This window comes from Sapajus apella, unplaced genomic scaffold (genome assembly GCF_009761245.1).
Source record: "Sapajus apella isolate SASKATOON/1434 unplaced genomic scaffold, GSC_monkey_1.0 scaffold169, whole genome shotgun sequence".
NCBI lineage: Eukaryota > Metazoa > Chordata > Mammalia > Primates > Cebidae > Sapajus > Sapajus apella.
Genome location: NW_022437109.1, coordinates 1151564 through 1171724, shown reverse-complemented (window position 1 = coordinate 1171724; position 20161 = coordinate 1151564). Strand labels below are relative to the sequence as shown.

At 43.1% G+C, this 20161-nt stretch overlaps 1 protein-coding gene across 8 annotated transcripts in view; it reads right to left on the bottom strand.

The window, feature by feature from the left end:
• The window catches only part of ARNT (aryl hydrocarbon receptor nuclear translocator), a 67399-nt gene extending 52335 nt beyond the window's left edge, over window positions 1-15064 (bottom strand). For 4 of the 8 annotated variants that reach the window (XM_032267455.1, XM_032267454.1, XM_032267458.1 and 1 more), the window contains exon 1: window positions 14842-15042. In XM_032267455.1, coding sequence (XP_032123346.1) covers window positions 14842-14866 — 25 coding nt within the window. In that variant the 5' untranslated portion in view covers window positions 14867-15042. Of the gene's footprint in view, window positions 1-14841 lie in introns of all 8 variants that reach the window. The other 4 variants (XM_032267451.1, XM_032267452.1, XM_032267453.1 and 1 more) reach the window with 3 other exon arrangements.
• Window positions 15065-20161: the final 5097 nt, after the last annotated feature.

Here is a 20161-nt window from a genome sequence, read left to right as displayed (position 1 = left end):
CATTGCACTCCAGCCTGGGCAACAAGAGTGAAACTCAGTCTCAAGAAAACAAAAACAAAAACAAAACACTAGCCTAGGAAACAATGAGACCCTGCCTCTATTTAAAAAAAAAAAAAAATCATACTTTTAGTAATAAGTTTATACAGGATATAAGAGTACCATGGAGGTCAGGCGCAGTAGCTCATGCCTGTAATCCCAGCACTTTGGGAGGCTGAGGTGGTCAGATCACTTGAGGTCAAGAGTTCGGGACCAGCCTAGCCAACACAGCAAAACCCTGTCTCTACTAAAAATGCAAAAATTAGTCAGGTATGGTGGTGTACATCGTTAATCCCAGCTACTTGGGAGGCTGAGGCATGAGAATCGCCTGGGACGCAGAGGTTACAGTGAGCCGAGATCACGCCACTGCACTTCAGCCTCGGCAACAGAGTAAGACTCTGTCTTAAAAAAAAAAAAAAAAAAAAAAGAGTGCTAGGGAAATTCAGAGAAAGAAAAGATAATCATGGTTTAAATCAAGGCCTGCCATAGTCCCTTGCAGAGAAAATGCTCAATATAAAGAAGAAACTGAAGTAAGGCAGGCAGGCAACCAGCTCATGGGGAAGTTTCAAAAAGGTAAATCAAGCTGGGCCTTAAAAAAAGTAAAGAAGGCCGGGAGCGGTGGCTCAAGCCTGTAATCCCAGCACTTTGGGAGGCCGAGACGGGTGGATCACGAGGTCAAGAGATCGAGACCATCCTGGTCAACGTGGTGAAACCCCGTCTCTACTAAAAATACAAAACATTAGCTGGGCATGGTGGTGCATGCCTGTAATCCCAGCTACTGAGGAGGTTGAGGCAGGAGAATTGCCTGAACCCAGGAGGCGGAGGTTGCAGTGAGCCGAGATCGCGCCATTGCACTCCAGCCTGGGTAACAAGAGCAAAACTCCGTCTCAAAAAAAAAAAAAAAAAAGTAAAGAAGGCTGGGCACAGTGGCTCACACCTGTAATCCCAGCACTTTGGGAGGCTGAGGCAGGTGGATCACCTGAGGTCAGGAGTTTGAGACCAGCCTGACCAACATGGTGAAATCCTATTTCTACTAAAAATACAAAAAATGAGCTAGGCATGGTGGCGGGCGCCTATAATCCCAGCTACTCAGGAGGCTGAGGTAGGAGAATCACTTGAACCCGGGAGGTAGAGGTTGCAGTGAGCCGACTGAGCGACTGCACTCCAGCCTGGGCAACAGAACAAGACTCCACCTCAAAGAAAAAAAGTAAAGGAGAAAAAAAAAAGGCATTCCACATAGATAAAAGACGAGAGAAAATCTAAAGGGAGATATGCAAATACAGTTATGCATCACTTAACAACAGGGATACATTCTGAGAAATGGGTCATTAGGAGATTTCAACATTGTATGAATATCATTGAGTAAACTTACACAAATCTAGACGGTATAGCCATACACACCTAGGCTATATGGTATAACCTAATACTGTACAACATGTTACTATACTGAATACTGCAGGCAACTGTGACTCAATGGTAACTATTTATATATCTAAACATAGAAAAGGTGTGCTAAGACCTTATGACAACTATGATGTGACTGGGCAATAGGAATTTTTCATCTCCATTATAATCTTATGGGACCATCATCATTGAATATGCAGTCCTTTGATGAACAAAATGTCATTAGGTGGCACATAACAGCAACTGTGAAGAGCTGTAAGGAAAAAGACCTATAAAAGGTAAGACGTCAAGTGCTAACCGAGAGAAAGCCTAGAATGCCATGATGAAATACCTGGATCAGATTCAACAACAAAAATACAACTTTAAGTCAAACAAGATGAAAATATAAATTAAAAGTAATCTGACAGATTTTAAGTTTGAAGTAATAGAAGTAGGGAGACAAGACTAATCAAAAACAAGGTGATAAAGGCCAAATGAGGACAAATGAGGCCAAATGAGCAGGATAAAAAGGTAGTTACTTCTAAAATTTTAAACTATGCAACTTCTGGGTAAGGATAGTGGATTGAACATATCTAGCTAGATCTACTTTCTCTTCTCACTCACACACAGGAAAAAATTTTAAAAAAGAAAAAAACTTTTACACAAGACATAAAATCACAAGGATGGAAAGAATAAGAGAAGAAAGGCAATAACTTCTTTGAAACTAGAGATAAAATGGACTACTGCCCTGGGAGATTGACAAGAACTAAATTCTGAACTGACAAGGGAAAAAGTAGAAAACCAACTCAATTTACACTATGGAATCTCCAAAGTCTCAGAAGCTGGTAGCTCCAAGTACCTCTGGGTATGTAAGGTGGGGTGAATGAAGTAAAAATAAGGAGAATTAGTTCAATGTCTGTTTACTACACAGAGGGATTCCTAGATCCTCTTCTCTATTCCTTCTAAACAAGGCAACTACCCGTCCCCATCCTGTCAGAAGACAGATTTACTCTTTGGAGAGTATAAATCAAAGGTCTTGCCGTCTAGTGAACACCAGGCAAGTGAAAGTGAGAGAGCTAGACTGAAAACAGGAAAACTAACACCAATGTATGCATACTACATGTTTCACTCTTCTTCTGTGTTGTACCGCCTATCTACTACATTCCATATCTCCACTTTGTTGGTTTACTGTCTCCTACTGGTGGAGCCTATTGTCTAGTGGATTCCTGAAAAGGTGTAGGAATACCTTGGATATATAAAAATATCTTTCTTTTATTTCACTAATTGATAGTTTGCTTAGGTATGGAATTCTAAATTAGAATTTATTTTCCCTCAGAATTTTGAAGGCGTTGCTCCAAGGTCTTTTTGTTGTTGTTGTTGTTGTTGTTGCTGTTTTGTTTTTTTGTGCTCTTGCACCCAGGCTGGAGTGTAGTGGCGCGATCTCAGCTCACTGCAACCTCTGCTTCCCAGGTTCAAGCAATTCTCCAGCCTCAGCCTCCTTTTTAGCTGGTACTACAGGTGCACACCACCATGCCCAGCGAATTTTTGTATTTTTAGTAGAGATGGGGTTTCTCGATGTTGGCCACGCTGGTCTCAAACTCCTGACCTCAGGTGATCCACCTGCCTCAGCCTCCCAAAGTGCTGGGACTACAGGCGTGAGCCACCATGCCAGCCTACTCCAACATCTACTTTCTGGCATGACAACTGAGAAATAAATACAATCTGATTCCTGAATCTTTTGAATGTGAACAATCTTATTCTCTCTGAAGCTTATAGAATATTCTCTAACTGATGCTGAAATCTCAGCATAATGTGCCTTGATATTTTCATGGCCCCTTCAATCTAGAAACTAATGTCTTTCACTGGGACATTTTACTTAAACAGAAATAAAAAATTCTGTTAAAAGAAATAAAAATGGGCCGGGCGCAGTGGCTCAAGCCTGTAATCCCAGCACTTTGGGAGGCCGAGGCGGGTGGATCACGAGGTCAAGAGATCGAGACCATCGTGGTCAACATGGTGAAACCCCGTCTCTACTAAAAATACAAAACATTAGCTGGGCATGGTGGCGCGTGCCTGTAATCCCAGCTACTCAGGAGGCTGAGGCAGGAGAATTGCCTGAACCCAGGAGGCGGAGGTTGCAGTGAGCCGAGATCGTGCCATTGCACTCCAGCCTGGGTAACATGAGTGAAACTCCGTCTCAAAAAAAAGAAAAAAGAAATAAAAATGATGCCACTGGAAAGAAGGAAATGAGGAAAAGGGAGTAGAGGACTTTGTTATAATGTTTTTTGTAACATTATAAAACTGTCATTAAATATTAATATATGCATGTATAGTTTTGATTTAAATAACGTTTATGTATCTATGTATACACACACCCACAAGTATATTTGGCAAAAGACCCAAGAAGAGGTAATAACCCAGATAAACACATAAGAAGTAAAAAAAATCCAAACACTTATAGTTCCTTAGCCTGGGAAAATGAAAAACTGAACTTTAACAGTCATGAAAGATACAGAAAAGTAGGAAGGACAGCAGATTTGAAGGAAATTCTGGTGAGCACATACAAATATAGGATGTTAAAGATTATTCAAATAGAGGCTAGGCACGATGGCTGACACTTGTAATCCCAGTCTACTGGCTTTGGGAGGCCAAAGCCAGTAGACTGCTTGAGGCCAGGAGTTTAAGACTAGCTTGGCCAACATGATGAAACCCCGTCTCTACTAAAAATACAAAAAATTAGCCAGATGTGGTGATACACTTTAGTCCCAGCTACTCATGAGGCTGAAGCACAAGAATCATTTGAACCTAGGAGATGGAGACTGCAGTAAGCCAAGATTGCCCCACTGCACTGCAGCCTGGGTAACACAGAAAGACTCTGTCTTTAAAAAAAAAAAAAAAAAAGAAAAAGAAAAAGGTTACTCAAATGGAGCTAGGCATAGTGTCATACACCTATAATCCCTATACTAGGGAGACCAAGGTAGGAGGACTACTTCATCTCAGCAGTTCAAAATTAGTCTGGGCAACATAGTGAGACCCCGTCTCTATAAATTAAAAAAACCTACTCAAACAGAGATGCAGCCAGGCACAATGGCACACACCAGTAGGTCCGGCTACTCAGGTGGCTGAAGTGAGAGGACTGCTTGAGCCCAGGAGTTCAAGACCAGCCTGGAACATAGTAAAACCTAGTCTCAACTTAAAAAAGAGAGAGAGAGATGTCTTTTAAATAGACAAAAATATAGGAAAGTAATTTATGTGAGAAGCCAGAAATAAAATTTTTGAAGTGTTTGATACATAAAAGATAAACGAAGGGTGATATGGTTTGGCTCTGTGTCCCCACCCAAAACTCATGTCAAATTGTAATCCCCAGTGTTGAAGGTGCAGCCTGGTCGCAGGTTTTTGGATCACGGGCCTGGTTTCTAATGGTTTAGCACCATCCCCCTAGTGCTGTCTCATGGTATTTCTAATGATTTAGCACCATCCCCCTAGTGCTGTCTCATGATAGAGTTCTCAAAAGATTTGGTTGTTTGAAAGTGTGTAGCACCTTCCCCTTCGCTCTCTCTATCCTGCTGGCCATGTAAAGACATGCTTGCTTCCTTTTAGCCTTCCACCATAATTTCTTGTTTCCTGAGGCCTCTCCAGCCATGCCTCCCACATAGCCTGTGGAACCATGAGTCAATTAAACTTCTTTTCTTCATAAATTACCCAGTTTCAGGTGGTTCTTTACAGCAGTGTGAGAATAGACTAATACAAAGGGAATGGAATTGGCCAGGTGGTTCACACCTGTAATTTCAGCACTTTGGGGGAAAGAGGTGGGCTGATCATGAGGTCAGGAAGTCAAGACCATCCTGACCAACATGGTGAAACCCTGTCTCTACTAAAAATACAAAAACTAGCTGAGCGTGGTAGCACACCTGTAGTCCAAGCTACTCAGGAGGTTGAGGCAGGACAATTGCTTGAACCTGGGAAGCAGTGGTTGCAGTGAGCCAAGAACACACCACTACACACTAGCCTGGCAACAGAGCAAGACTGCATCAAAAAAAAAAAAAGGAAAAAGAAAAAGAAAGAAAGAAAGGAAGGAAGGGAGGGAGGGAAGGAAAGAAAAGAAAGAAGAAAGAAAGAAAGAAAGAGAAAAGAAATGAACAGAAAAGAACAGAACGAACCAAAGAGATTGGGATTATAGTAGGTACCATCTCAATGTCCAGTTGAAACAGGAAGGCAAGCAGCTAGGAAGGCAGGTAGGTGGACAAACGGAAAGAAATGAAGGAAACTGCTTGGTTTACTGTTTAGTTAACAGTTCTAGCCCCAACCAGGCACTGTGGTGTACACCTGTAATCCCAGCTAATTTGGAAGCAGAGGTGGGAAGATCATTTGCGCTGAAGAAATCAAGACCAATCTGGGCAACATAGCAAGGCCTTGCCTCAAAAAAGAGTCCTAGCCTCAAGGATGAGAATAGAAAAGTAGAAGCATACTAAAAAAGAAAAAGAAAGTAAGCAAAAAGGACAAAGAAGGAACAATCAGTGATAATGGCCAAATAACATAGTGTCTCTGAAATCAAGTTTCAAGGAGTAGCTCAATAATGGAGTATCAAGAACTTGGAGAAGGATTCTAATAACAACCCTAAAAGCTGCAGTGCATAATTATTCATGCCTGTAATCTCGGCAATCTGAGAGGCCAAGAGCAGGAGGATCACTCGAGGACAGTATTTCAAGACCAGCCTGGGCAACATAGCAAGAGCCTGTCTCCAAAAAAATTTAAAAATTAGCTGGGCATGATGGTGCATACCTACAGTCCTAACTACTCAGGAAACTGAGGAGGGAGAATCATTTGAGCCTAGGAATTGAAGGTATTGCAGCGACCTATGGTCACGCTATTGCACTCCAGACTGGCTGACACAGCAGGACCTTGTCTCAAAAAAACCCTTAAAAGTATTTAAAGAACTGAAACACAGAACTAGGATAAAGAAATATAGAAGGTTACAGAAAAGATTTTAGGAAACTGTTTTTTTTTTTTTTTTCCTGGAGACAGGGCCTTACTCTGTCACCCAGACTACAGTCCAGTGGCATGATCATGGCTCAGTGCAGCCTCAACCTAGCAAGCTCAAGAGATCCTCCCACCTCAGCCTCCCAAGTAGTTGGGACTACAGGCATCCAGCACCACACCTAGCTAATTTCTTAATATATATTTTTGTGGAGACAAGGTCTCACTATATTGCCCAGGCTCATCTCCAACTCCTGGGCTCAAACAATCCTCTCACTCTGGCTTCCCAAAGTGCTGAGATTACAGGTGTGAGCCTCCACACCCAGCCTGGAAACTACTCTTCTAGTTCCTTTTTTCAGCACCTTGCACTCAGTTCTGCATCCAATGCCTTGTCCCCTAGGCTGCCTAATGTGGTATTTCACCCTTTTCATCTACAAAAAAGATGATACTCCATATACCTCTTTCTCAAAAGATATCCAATGTAGTACATTTCAGTAGGAAAGTGACTCTAAGTCACAATGGAAAAAATCTTTTAACTTAGACATTAGGAATGATGACTGTGTAGATGGACTGCCAGCAATAAAATTTTGTCTCTACATTCTAGTAGCTATGTGACTTCAGACAAATTACTTATTCACTCTCTGTGCCTTAGTTTCTTCATCTGTAAAACAAGGATAATAATACTTACCTAACGCAATTGTTACAAAAATTAAATGGGAACAGCTGGTATATATATTACTAATAAATGTTAGATATTATAGTTAGAATAAATTCATAATACCAATGGCTTAGTCTTATCCCTTCAAAAGTATTTTCACATTAACAGTGTATAAAGGGATGAGCCTCCAAAGCTGGGTTTTATATTCATTTTTATTATTTTTATTATTATTATTTTTTTTTTTATTGAGACGGAGTTTCGCTCTTGTTACCCAGGCTGGAGTGCAATGGCGCAATCTCGGCTCACCGCAACCTCCGCCTCCTGGGTTCAGGCAATTCTCCTGCCTCAACCTCCTTAGTAGCTGGGATTACAGGCACGTGCCACCATGTCCAGATAATTTTTTATATTTTTAGTAGAGACGGGGTTTCACCATGTTGACCAGGATGGTGTCGATCTCTTGACCTCGTGATCCACCCGCCTCGGCCTCCCAAAGTGCTGGGATTACAGGCTTGAGCCACCGCACCCGGCCTTATATTCATTTTTATTCAACAAATATTTATTGAACTTTAATCCCATATACTAGGCACCCTCTCACTGCAAGCACTGTGGTGCTATAGTGAACACGGAAAGCAAAAGTTCTGCTCTCATGGAACTTATATCCTAAGTGTGCTGGTTTGGTTTTGTTTTTTGAGACAGGGTCTCACTCTACCTCCCAGTTGCCCAGACTGGAGTGCAGTCGTGCAATTACGGCTCACTGCAGCCTCAACCTCCCAGGCTCAGGTCATCCTCCCATCTCAGTCTCTTGCATGGCTAGGACTACTACAGGGGATGCCACTATACCCTGTTAATTTTTTGTATTTTTTTTTTTTTTCAGATAGGGTTTCATGTTGCCCAAGCTGTTCTCAAACTTCTGGGCTCAAGCAATCCATCACCTCAGCCTCCCAAAGTGCTAGGATTAAAGGTATGAGCCACCACATCCACCCCTAAGTACACTGTTGAACCCATAAACTTACTTATCCATTCAACTACAGCAAAAACATGGAGTGAAAATATAAAATGGACCTGGTACAGTGGTTCACACCTGAGGCAGGAAGACTGCTTGAGCCCAGGAGTTTGAGACCAGCCTGGGCAATATAGTGAGACCCAGTCTCTACCTAAAATAAGTTAATAAAAACTTTAAAACAAATAAGAAAATATACTGATGAAAATATGAAAAGTGACAAATTTGAAGATCTGAAAAGCTGGAGATAGTTGCTAGAGACTAGACATAGAGACTAGTCAACAAAATAGGACAGTATAGTCTGGCATATAGAAGGAACTTAAGTATCCACTCCTTTCCCTGGGTTTGTCTCTTTAAGTGTAAAATAATAGGTGTTGTCCTATTTCCAACCTGAAGATTCACTGATGTCTACCTACTAACGTCATCATGGCATATTAGACAGCATTCTTAAAAACAGATGGCTCTGGCCTGGCGCAATGGCTCACGCCTATAATCCCAGAACCTTGGGAGGCCAAGGCGGGTGGATCACCTGAGATCAGGAGTTCAAGACCAGCTGACCAACACAGTGAAACCCCATCTCCACTAAAAATATAAAATTAGCCAGGTGTGGTGGCGCATGCCTGTAATCCCAGCCACTCGGGAGGCTGAGGCAGGAGAACTGCTTGAAACCAGGAGGCAGAGGTTACAGTAAGCCGAGATCAAGATCGCACCATTGCACTCCAGCCTGGGCAACAAAAGCACAACTCTGTCTCAAAACAAACAAACAAAAACAGATGGCTCTACAAGCAGGACCTCTCATTAGGTGTGGGTCGTGAGCCCAGACTCCATTGAGTTCAGGCCCTGCATTTCAGTAGGGGTTTAAATGTGCTATTTTATTGTTAAATCTAAACGAAATCGGGTATACAACCATAAAAACATTTGATAGCATTGACAGAATGTTTTACCCTTGTGTACGCCATTATGGTACTGTACCACCATTAACATTTAAAACAAATCTTATAACCAGTCTGGGGGGAAAAAAAGACAGCTCCAAAGCCAGTTTCGACAAATCAATGATTCAAATTTTGCTAGTTTTGGAATTAAACATCCCCAAGATGTCATGGCCTACATTAAATCAAAGAAAAAGAGTATAGTTTCCTTGACTGTTGCAATTTAGTTTTTGAAGATCAACCACCAGTTGACACTGGAAATCCCTACTGTTACTGCCTGAGAGGAAAGCCATCCACAATAGAGAACCACAAAGGACTTTCAAAAAACACTCATCAAATGTATTATTCTTATCTCTTAGTGGACTGTTCGAGGAGAAGGGAGGACTGAAACACAAAAAATTAAGTTGAGGGACCACTATTTCAAGATGACAAGAAAACCAGAGTTTCAAATATGGAGAAGTTTCTATTTCTTAATTTCTAAGAAAATAAAGATTCAGTTTGGTGATATAAATCTATTATATAAAAAGTATGCAAGGCTCACAGGCTCACATCTGTAATCCCAGCACTTTGGGAGGCCAAGGCGGGCAGATCACTTGAGGTCAGGAGATCGAAACCAGCCTGGCCAACATGGTGAAATCCCATCTCTACTAAAAACACAAAACTCAGCTGGGTGTAGTGGCATGTGCCTGTAATCCAGCTGCTCAGGACACTGAGGCAGGAGAACCGCTTGAACCTGGGAGGCCAAGATTACAGTGAGCCAAGATAGTACCACTGCATTCCAGCCTGGGAGACAGAATGAGACTGTCTCAAAAAAAAAAAGAAAAAAAAAAAAAGTATGCAAGGTTAGGCACAGTGGCTCGTGCCTGTAATCCCAGCATTTGGGGAGGCCAAGAGAAGCGGTCTGCTTGAGCACAGGAGTTCAAAGCTACAGTGAGCTACAATTGTGCCACTGCATTCCAGCCTAGGCGACAAAACAACACTCTGTCTCAAAATATAAATAAATAAAATAATAAGTACGCAGACTGGTTCCTTTTCAAAAATGTTAACTGTATTTCAGCTGCTGAATTAGTAAAATATACCTTTTTAAAAGGTCTTTGCAATATAATAAAAGAATATCTTTTTTTGTTGGGGGACAGGGTGTCACTCTGACGCCTAGGCTGGAGTGCAAGTGGCATGATCACAGCTCACTGCAGCCTCAACTTTCCAGGTTCAGGTGATATTCCCATCTCAGCCTCCTAAGCAGCTGGGAATATAAAAGTGCACCACAGTGCCTGGATAATTTTTTGTAGAAAAGGGGTTTTGTCATGTTGTCCAGGCTGGTCTCAAACTTCTGGGCTCAAGCAATCTCCCTGCCTTGGCCTCCCAAAGTGCTGGGATTAGAGGCATGAGCCACCGCACCTGGCCATAAAAGAATATTTTGACATCTTAACTTTACATTGCATGAATTCCTATTTTCCCATATCTGAAAAAGGTATATAAAGGTAACAGGTAAGAATTTTTGTTAATTGATGCAGCTAAAACTATAAGTTACATAGGTGAAAATTGGCTAAAAATTTTTTTTTCCTAAATAACAGCCTTACAATAAATTGCACGTAATAGCACAAAAAGAATTCTCTGCTAGTGAGAATACCAGAAACAAGAGAGAAATAACCTACACTCACTACAAACTCATTCACCATTTCTAGTTTGAATATTGAATTGTAAATAAAATACCTAATCTCCTTCCAACTATTTCCTCAGTCAATGCATTACAAATAACACATTCAATTTAGGAAGTATTCCACTTGGTTGAGCATGATGGCTCATGCCTATAATCCCAGCTCTTAGAGGGTCCCAAGGCAGGAAGATCACTTGAGGCCAGGAGATCAAGACTGGCCTGGACAACATAGCAAGACCCTGTCTCTAACAAAAATTAAAATTGGCCAGCCATAGTGGTGCATGTCTGTGGTCCCAGCTACTCAGGAGCCTGAAGTGGGAGGACCACATGGTCCCAGGGAATCAAGGCTGCAGTGAGGCATGACTGTGTCACTGTACTCCAGCCTCAGTGACAGAGCAAGACCCTCTCCCACGGGGAAAAAAAAAAATGTGTTCCTCAAAACTGTTAATCGTCCATAGACAAGAAAGATATAGCCTAAAGTATTATAGACCACCTACCCACTCAGTTCTACTTGCCAGTGATAAGCAGAACTAGTGAATAATGATAGAATATGGAGAATTATCAATTTGAGAAAAAAAAATCACATTAGAACTATTACTTCAACACAACTGTTAGAGAGTTTAAAACATATTTTACTCTTCTAATGCAACACCAACAGTGAAAAATGAAGAAGAACCTGGTTCCCTTGAAAAACACTGCAGGGCCACCAGCACAATTAACATGATCAACCCTGTTACTAAACCTAAGGATTAACTTGGCTGAGTCAGTGGCTCACACCTATAATCCCAGCAGTTTAGGAGGCTGAGGTGGGAAGACTGCTTGAGGCCAGGAGTTCAAGACCAGCCTGGGTAACATAGAAAGATCCCATCTCTACAAAAAGTTAAAAAATGTATCCAGGTAAGGTGATGTGTGTCTATAGACCCAGATACTCAGAAGGCTCAGGCGGGAGTATCACTTGAGCTCAGGAGTTCAAGGCTGCAGGGAGCATGATTATACCGCTGCACTACAGTCTGGGAGGCAGAGTGAGACCCTGTCTCAAAAATAAAAATAAATATATTTTTAAAAAGGATTAACTTAAATGAAGCTTCAAGAGAAGAGTGAAATATTTTTTTAAATCATCTTGGCCAGGCGCAGCGGCTCATGTCTTTAATCCCAGCACTTTGGGAGACCAAGGTGGAGGATCACCTGAAGTCAGGAGTTCGAGACCAGCTTTGCCAACATGGGGAAACCCCACCTCTACTAAAAATACAAAATTAGCCAGGTGTGGTGGCACATGCCTATAATCCCAGCTATGCAGGAGGCTGAGGCAGGAGACTCGCTTTAACACGGGAGGCAGAGGTTGCAGTGAGCCAAGATTACACCATTACACTCCAGCCTGGGCAACAAGAGCAAAACTCTGTCTCAAAAAACAAAACAAAAAAAAAACCTGCTTGTCAAAACTAACAAGACTTGTTTCTTTAAAAAAAAAAAAAAAAAAAAAAAAAAGAATTAGTACTCCAGCAAAAATACAAAGTAGAAAAAACTCATGATGTCCCTGGTCCTTAAAACAGCTCTAAGGAAATAAGGTATGACAATGTAGCAAAGAATTCTGACCTGAAAACCATTTACTTTCTTTTCACTGAGCACAGTACATTTCCACCTAATGTCCCTCCATTCATTAATCTCATTTCCCAAAATGCAACAGACTGCTGAAAAAATCCACAATGTAGGCTGGGCATGGTGGCTCAAGCCTGTAATCCCAGCACTTTGGGAGTCCGAGGCAGGTGGATCAAGAGGTAAGGAGTTTGAGACCATCCTGGCTAACACGGTGAAACCCCATCTCTATTTTAAAAAAAAAATCCGCAATGTATCTATGATATCTTCCTCTTGATATAAAAGTGCAAAGGGAAAAAAGAAAAAAGAAAATACATCTTCTGATTTGATTGAACTGAACATGGGATCAAGTTAAAAGAGATAGAAGAATTTTTCAACATCAAAAAAGAAATCTGGCCAGGCAAAGTGTCTCACATCTGTATTCCCAACTTTGACAGACTAAGACAAGTCTTGCTTGAGACCAGGAGATAAAGAACAGCCTGGGCAACATAGCAAGACATCTGTCTCTACAAAAAAAAATTAAAAATTAAGCAGGCATGGTGGCAAGACACCTGCAGTGCCAGCTATTCAGGAGACTGAGGTGAGAGTATCACTTGAGCCCCAGAGGTGGAGGCTACCATAAGCAGTGATCTTGCCACTGCACTCCAGCCTGGGTGACAGAGCAAGGAGCAAGACCCTGTGTCAAAAAATACAGAGGAAAAAGGAAAAAAGAAAGGATCTAAAAATTGCAGAAGGAAGGCAGCCAAAGCACAGTTTAAAAAAAAAAAAAAAAAAAACTGTTTCATTAACAAGGATTCTGCATGCTCATGCCACACACACAGACACACACACACACTCACACACACACACACACACACACACACACACACACAGTCTCTCTCTCTCTCTCTCTCTCTCTTCTGCTGAGATTTAAGCTGATATTGATCAGCTTACCAAAATATGGTCAAGAGGCTGTCATTCTGGTTGCTGTTGTTTAAAAAACAAAACAAAATATAGCAACCCCACCCACACAGCTGGAAAAAAGCTTCTGACATATGAACTAAAACTTGTTTACCCAGGCCACTTTTTAATAAGAGAAATGCTTTGCAATTTAACTAGGATTATATAAGTATTTTGCAATGTGTGATCAGTTAAAAATCTTGTTTATTTACTCCATAGTTCACAGATAGGTTATTGTACTACAAGGTCAGGTTTGCCATAACGGTATTTTTCCTGTTTTATAGTTTTATTCCATCACTCGGCACTTCCTGCAATGTAATTTTTGCCATTAATTTTTACCTCCCTTTCCTTTAAAAAAAAATTTAAAATATTTTAAAAAGATGACATGTAACAAATTAACCATTTCTTAAAACAGCTGTTCCCAAAAACACGGTGAAAAAGAAATTTCAGTGATTCAACTGTCCTATCAAAATCTGGATATCGCAAAATAATACTGCCTTTCAGTAACATGAAAAACAAACCTAACTTAAATTTCAACGTGGGGATGGGGGAATCACTCCCACTGTTGTGTTTTCAGGAAATTCTCTGCCCACCCCCTCCAACCCCACAACACACACACACACACACACACAAACACACACACCTCTCAGGGCTCTTTTCTTTTTTTTAAAGGCTATCGAATACATTGGTTTCTGGAAAAGGGTAGACTTTATTTTGCAAAAATGACCAAGGTCTGCGAGATAAACTAGGCCCCTAAAATGACACACCTTCTAAGGAGAAATAACTGTAACATAGAGGAAAGAGGACTGGGACTAGTAATTTGAGGATCTCATCTCTCCAGACCTACACTAAAGCCTACTCCGTCTCTTAAACAAGAAAGGTGAGATCTTTTTGATATTTGATTATTTTTTGAAACAGAAATGGTGTGGAATCAAACTTTTCTGAAAGAGTTTGGAGATTGCATCGACCTAGGCCTAACAAGATTTAAACCTGGGGCTGTGGACGAAAGACCTGTCCGGAACCACAATCATTACACAAACCCCTGCCCTCAGCAGGCAAAGACACTCAGGCCCTCTTAAAACAAGACCCAAGTTTCAAAGCATAGTCCGGGAACCGTGACGCGGGTGGCGGTTGCGGGTGGGAGTTAGCCTAAAGAAACGTCGTATATATCAAAGAATGTCCATTTTTAATTTTTTAAATCAAAATCTAAACCTTTAAATGTTTGGAAGCAACACCTCAACTAAAGAGCAATGTGGTCCAGCGTTTATAAATCCAAACTACTCTTAAAGCAAACCGAGCCACTCTGCCTACAGTTTTCGGCATCAAGCGGCTCCAGCGAGCAGAGGGTTAAAAGAGGACCACATCACAGACCAGACGCCGCCCGAGAAGGGAGGGTGGGCTAGCCCCGCACTGGCGGCAGCTCCAGCGGAGCTCAGGGCAGGGAGCCCCCAACTCCCACCTGCCCCCTCGCTCCCTCCACCTCGAGTCTACCCAAGTACCCAGGGTCAGGCCCCTCCCCGGGTCACCGCTCCAACACTGTCCCCTCGCGGCCCCTGCCCCGCCCCGGCGCCTTCAGCTCCAGCTCCGTCCCGTCAGTCCTGGGTCTCCTCAGTTGTCAGCCCCTTCAGCCCCTCCCCTTTAGAGGCGCCCCAGTCCTCCGTCTCCTCACCGGGGTTGGCAGTAGTCGCCGCCATGGCCGTGGATGCCACCGCCGCCGCGCCACCCCCCCCCCAGTGGGAGGAGCCGCCGCCACCGAACCGGGAGGGAGGGGGAGAGAAAGGCCACTCCCCAGAAGCGGCGCCTGACCGCTGCCACCGCTACCGCGGAATCCAAGATGGCGGCTTCAGCAACCCCCACCATCCCAGCCCCTGTAGCGGGGAGACCCGCCTGTACGGTGGGCGGAGTCAACACATGGCCAGCCTCCTAGGAAAAAATTGACCAATGAAAACGCCAAATCGACTAAGGGCAGGGCTAGTCACTGCGCCAGCCAGTCCATTGGAGGGGCGGTGAGGAAGAAGCCCAGCTGTCTTCCTAACCCCGCCCTCCTTGCGTAAGAGGTCAATGACCAAGTGACGTCATTGAAATACAATTAAAACGGGTATTTTAGGCCAGGTGCGGTGGCTCGCGCCTGTAATCCCGGTACTTTGGGAGGCCGAGGCTGGTGGATCATCTAATGTCAGGGGTTCGAAACCAACCTGGCCAATATGGCGAAACCCCGTCTCTATTAAAAATACAAAATTAGGGCCGGGCGCGGTGGCTCAAGCCTGTAATCCCAGCACTTTTGGAGGCCGAGGCAGGTGGATCACAAAGTCAAGAGATCGAGACCATCCTGGTCAACATGGTGAAACCCCGTCTCTACTAAAAAAAGAAAATACAAAAAATTAGCTGGGCATGGTGGTGCGTGCCTGTAATCCCAGCTAGTCAGGAGGCTGAGGCAGGAGAATTGCCTGAACCCAGGAGGCGGAGGTGGAGGTTGCGGTGAGCAGAGATTGCGCCATTGCACTCCAGCCTGGGTAACATGAGTGAAACTCCGTCTCAAAAAAAAAAAAAAAAATACCAAATTAGCCCGGCTCTGGTGGCACATGCCTGTAATCCCTGCTATTTGGGAGGCTGAGGCAGAAGAAAAACTTGAACCTGGGAGGCGGAGGTTGCAGTGAGCCAAGTTCGTGCCTCAGCACTCCAGCCTGGGCAAAAAGGGTGAAACTCCGCTTCAAAAAAAAAAAAAAAAAAATAGGTATTTTACTAAAAACCTTCGCTTGGTGGTGGATTCGTCTGAATGGTTGCCCTGCAAACAATTTATCTTGTAAATCCCCTGTAGGTGCTCTAATACTTAAATTTCATATGGTGATTTGTAATCCTTTCCAGTTCTTTTCCCCTTTTAAAGACTTTTGTCCCTGGTGAAAAAAGTTAAATGACAATTTTTTTTTTTTGAGACAGAGTTTCTCTCCGTCACCAGGCGCCAGGCTGGAGTGCAGTGGCGCGATCTCGACTCACTGCAACCTCCGCCTCCCGGGTTCAAGCAATTCTCTTGCCTCAGCCTCCCGAGTAGCTGGAACTACAGGCCCACACCACCACGCCCAGCTAATTTTTGTATTTTTAGTGGATATGGGGTTTCACCATGTTGGCCAGGATGGTCTCGATTCCTTGACCTCGTGATCCGCCCGCTTCGGCCTCCCAAAGTGCTGGGATTACAGGCGTGAGCCACCGTGCCCGGCAATGACTAATTTTTGAATACCTGCTATGGAATAGATAGTATAAAAGGATCCGGGTGTTAACGGTTTGGTATGGGAGATATCGACAGCAAAAACTGGAGGCAATGGATGAAGAAAGCATTTGAAGAGTGGCTAACTTCCTTTGGTCAGTGATAGGAACATAGTGAGGCGTTTTTTTGTTTTGTTATTGTTTTTTGAGACGGAGGCCCAGGCTGGAGTGCAGTGGCGTGATCTCAGCTCACTGCAACCTCCACCTCCCTGGTTCAAGCAATTCCCCTGAGTCACCCTTCCGAGTAGCTGGGATTACAGGCACACGCCACCACGCCCAGCTAATTTTTTTGTATTTTTAGCAGAGACGGGGTTTCACCATGTTGGCCAGACCAGTCTCCAACTCCTGACCTCAGGCAATCCTCCCGCCTCAGCTTCCAAAAGTGCTGGAACTGGCCGGGCGCGGTGGCTCGCGCCTGTAATCCCAGCACTTTGGGAGGCCGAGGCGGGTGGATCACGAGGTCAAGAGATCGAGACCATCCTGGTCAACACGGTGAAACCCCGTCTCTACTAAAAATACAAAAAATTAGCTGGGCATGGTGGTGCGTGCCTGTAATCCCAGCTACTCAGGAGGCTGAGGCAGGAGAATTGCCTGAACCCAGGAGGCGGAGGTTGCGGTGAGCCGAGATCGCGCCATTGCACTCCAGCCTGGGTAACAAGAGTGAAACTCTGTCTCAAAAAAAAAAAAAAAAAGTGCTGGAACTACAGGCGTGACCCACCACGCCTGGCCAGTGAGGAGTTTTTAGCAGGTAATCAATAAGATGATGGCTGTGCAGATCTATTTTCTTTTTTCATTTTTTTTCCCCTCTAGATGGAGTCTTCTTGCTCTGTCCCAGGCAGGAATGCAGTGGCTCCATCTCGGCTCACTGCAACCACCACCTCCCGGATGGAGCAATTCTGCCTCAGCCTCCCAAATAGCTGGAATTACAGGGGCACAACCATGCCTGGTTATTTTTTGTTTCCTGATAATAGGAAGCATTGACCTATTTGAGCTAGGCACTGTCCAAAATGCTTTATATGTAGTTATTCATTTAACCCATACAACAATGATGAGGTAGGTTCTACTATTATTTCCATTTTGCAGTTAAGGAAACAGAAAGAGTAAGCAAGGGACATCTAGCAGGTAAGTAATGTGGGAGGCAAGCTAAAGGAGTCTGACACCAGAAACCTGTTGCACCCACCCCCCTATTTTAGGACACAGTTTTAGCACTAGACTACACTGCCTTTACATGTACGGATCACAAATTGTTTAATACAAATTTAATTAAAATTTTAAGAAAAATCCCATTATACTATTGGGCATCTTTACATTCGTAGACATTGTATATGTACTGCACAGATTAAATTGATCCTCTTAGTTCACTGCAAAGGTATTTTAACATAATTTGCATATTATTGTTTACATGTGTTAAAATTTCATTTTTCTTTCATTTTTCTTTCATTTTGTTTCTTTCATTTTCATTTTTCTTTCCTTTTTCCACCAAAAAGGGAAAAATCATTCACTCAAAAGAAACAGCGGCTCATGCCTGTAATCCCAGCACTTTGGGAGGCTGAGGCAGGTGGATCACAAGGCCAGGAGTTCAAGACCAGCCTGGCCAAGGTGGTAAAACCCCGACTCTACTAAAAATACAAAAAATATATATATTAGCTGGGTGCGGTGGCAGGTGCCTGTAATCCCAGCTACCCGGGAGGTTGAGGCAGAGGTTGCAGTGAACCGAGATCATGCCACTGCACTCCAGCCTGGGTGACAGAGGGAGACTCCATCTCAAAAAAAAAACCAAAAAAAAAAAAAAAAAAAGTTAAAGTCTGCTTTTTTTTTTTCTTTTCTTTTCTTTTTGGAAAGGTTTTTGCTCTGCATGGAGTACAGTGGTGGAATCACAGCTCATAGCTCATAGTAACCTCCAGCTCCCTTAAGGGACCCTGCCACCAGGCCTAACCATGTGAGGGACCTTGTCGGATCATGCTTTTTTTTTTTTTTTTTTTTTTTTGAGCTGGTGTTGCTCAGGCTGGAGTGCAGTGGTGGATCTTGGGTCACTGCAACCTCCATCTCCCGGGTTCAAGAAATTCTCCTGCCTCAGCCTCCGAGTAGCTGGGATTACAGGTGCTCACCACTACACCTAGCTAGTTTTTTGTATTTTTAGTATAGATGGGGTTTCACCATGTTGGCCACGCTGGTCTCAAACTCCTGAGCTCAAGATTCACCCACTTTGGCCTCCCAAAGTGCTGGAATTACAGGCGTGAGCCACCGTGTCTGGCCCAATCATGCTTTTTAAAGCATAAAAAGTAGTGATGAAAAATGTAACAAAAGTAAAAAGTACTTCAAAAGTCTGTAGTAAAGATAGCTAACTATTAAGCCTCCAGGGCAGATATAGAATAGGAATTATGTATGTTTAAATGTAGTAAATTTATGCAAACAGCCAAAACATTTAAATGTAAATAGGAAGTCCAACTAGGAATATCTAAAAATGGGATTTTATTGGCCATTAATTTGTCCCTTGCCTGATGTACTTTCATTATTAGCACATTTTGTCAAACATTGATTTGGAATGCCATAAAATTTTTCAAGACACTTTTTGGCATGGTGGCTCACGCCTGTATTTCCAGCACTTTGGGAGGCAGAGGCAGGTGGGTCACCTGAGGTCGAAAGTTCGAGACCAGGCTGGGCAACATAGTGAAACCCTGTCTCTACCAAAAACACAAAAATCAGCTGGGCAAGTACCTGTAATCACAGCTACTCGAGAGGTGCTGAGACAGAAGAATCGCTTGAACCCAGGAGGCAGAGGTCACCGCAATGAGCCGAGATCATGCCACTGCACTGCAGCCTGGGCAACAGAGCAAGACTCCATCTAAAATAAATTAAAAAAAAAAAATTACAGTACCTTCTTTACCAAGTAAAATGGATTTTTCTGGAATAAATGCAAAATATTTTCCAGTTTGATGTGGATGAATATTGTGGTTATAAAAGACCAAGTTACATTTCTGTAGAAAAAATTGGTAGAAATCGTTTTGTTATATAGAGATGCTTACACAACTAGCTACAAAGTTAATAACATATTCTGCTATTAAAGTGTAACAAAGCTGGCCAGTGCTGTAATCCCAGCACTTTGGGAGGCCGAGGTGGGTGGATCACCTGAAGTCAGGAGCTCGAGACCCACCTGGCCAACATGTTGAAACCCCATCTCTACCAAAATTACAAAAACTATCGGGGCGTGGTGGTGCATGCCTGTAGTCCCAGCTTCTAGGAGACTTAGGCACAAGAATCGCTTGAACCCGGGAGGCAAAGGTTGAAGTGAGCTGGGATTGTGCCACTGCACTCCAGCCTAGGCAATAAGAGCAAGACTTCTCTCAAAAAAAAAAAAAAAAAAAGTGTAACAAAGCCATTGGCAAAATTCTTTGTCAAATATCACATGGAGTCATGATACACAACATGAAATGGCAACATCTGCTCTGCCTGCTACCAGATGTTTGTTTTAAGAGAAGAAACCACTAATGTACACAGTATGAATCAGCTTACAGCATATAGGCAATATATAAGGAAAAGTGCCTAGACACTTCTTGTTTGGTTTATCATTAAAAATTCAAGATATGGGGTTGGGTGTGGTAGTTCATCCCTGTAATCCCAGCACTTTGGGAGGCCAAGGCGGGCAGATTGCCTGAGCTCAGGAGTTCAAGACTAGTCTGGACAACATGGTGAAACCCCATGTCTGCTAAAAATACAAAAAAAATCAG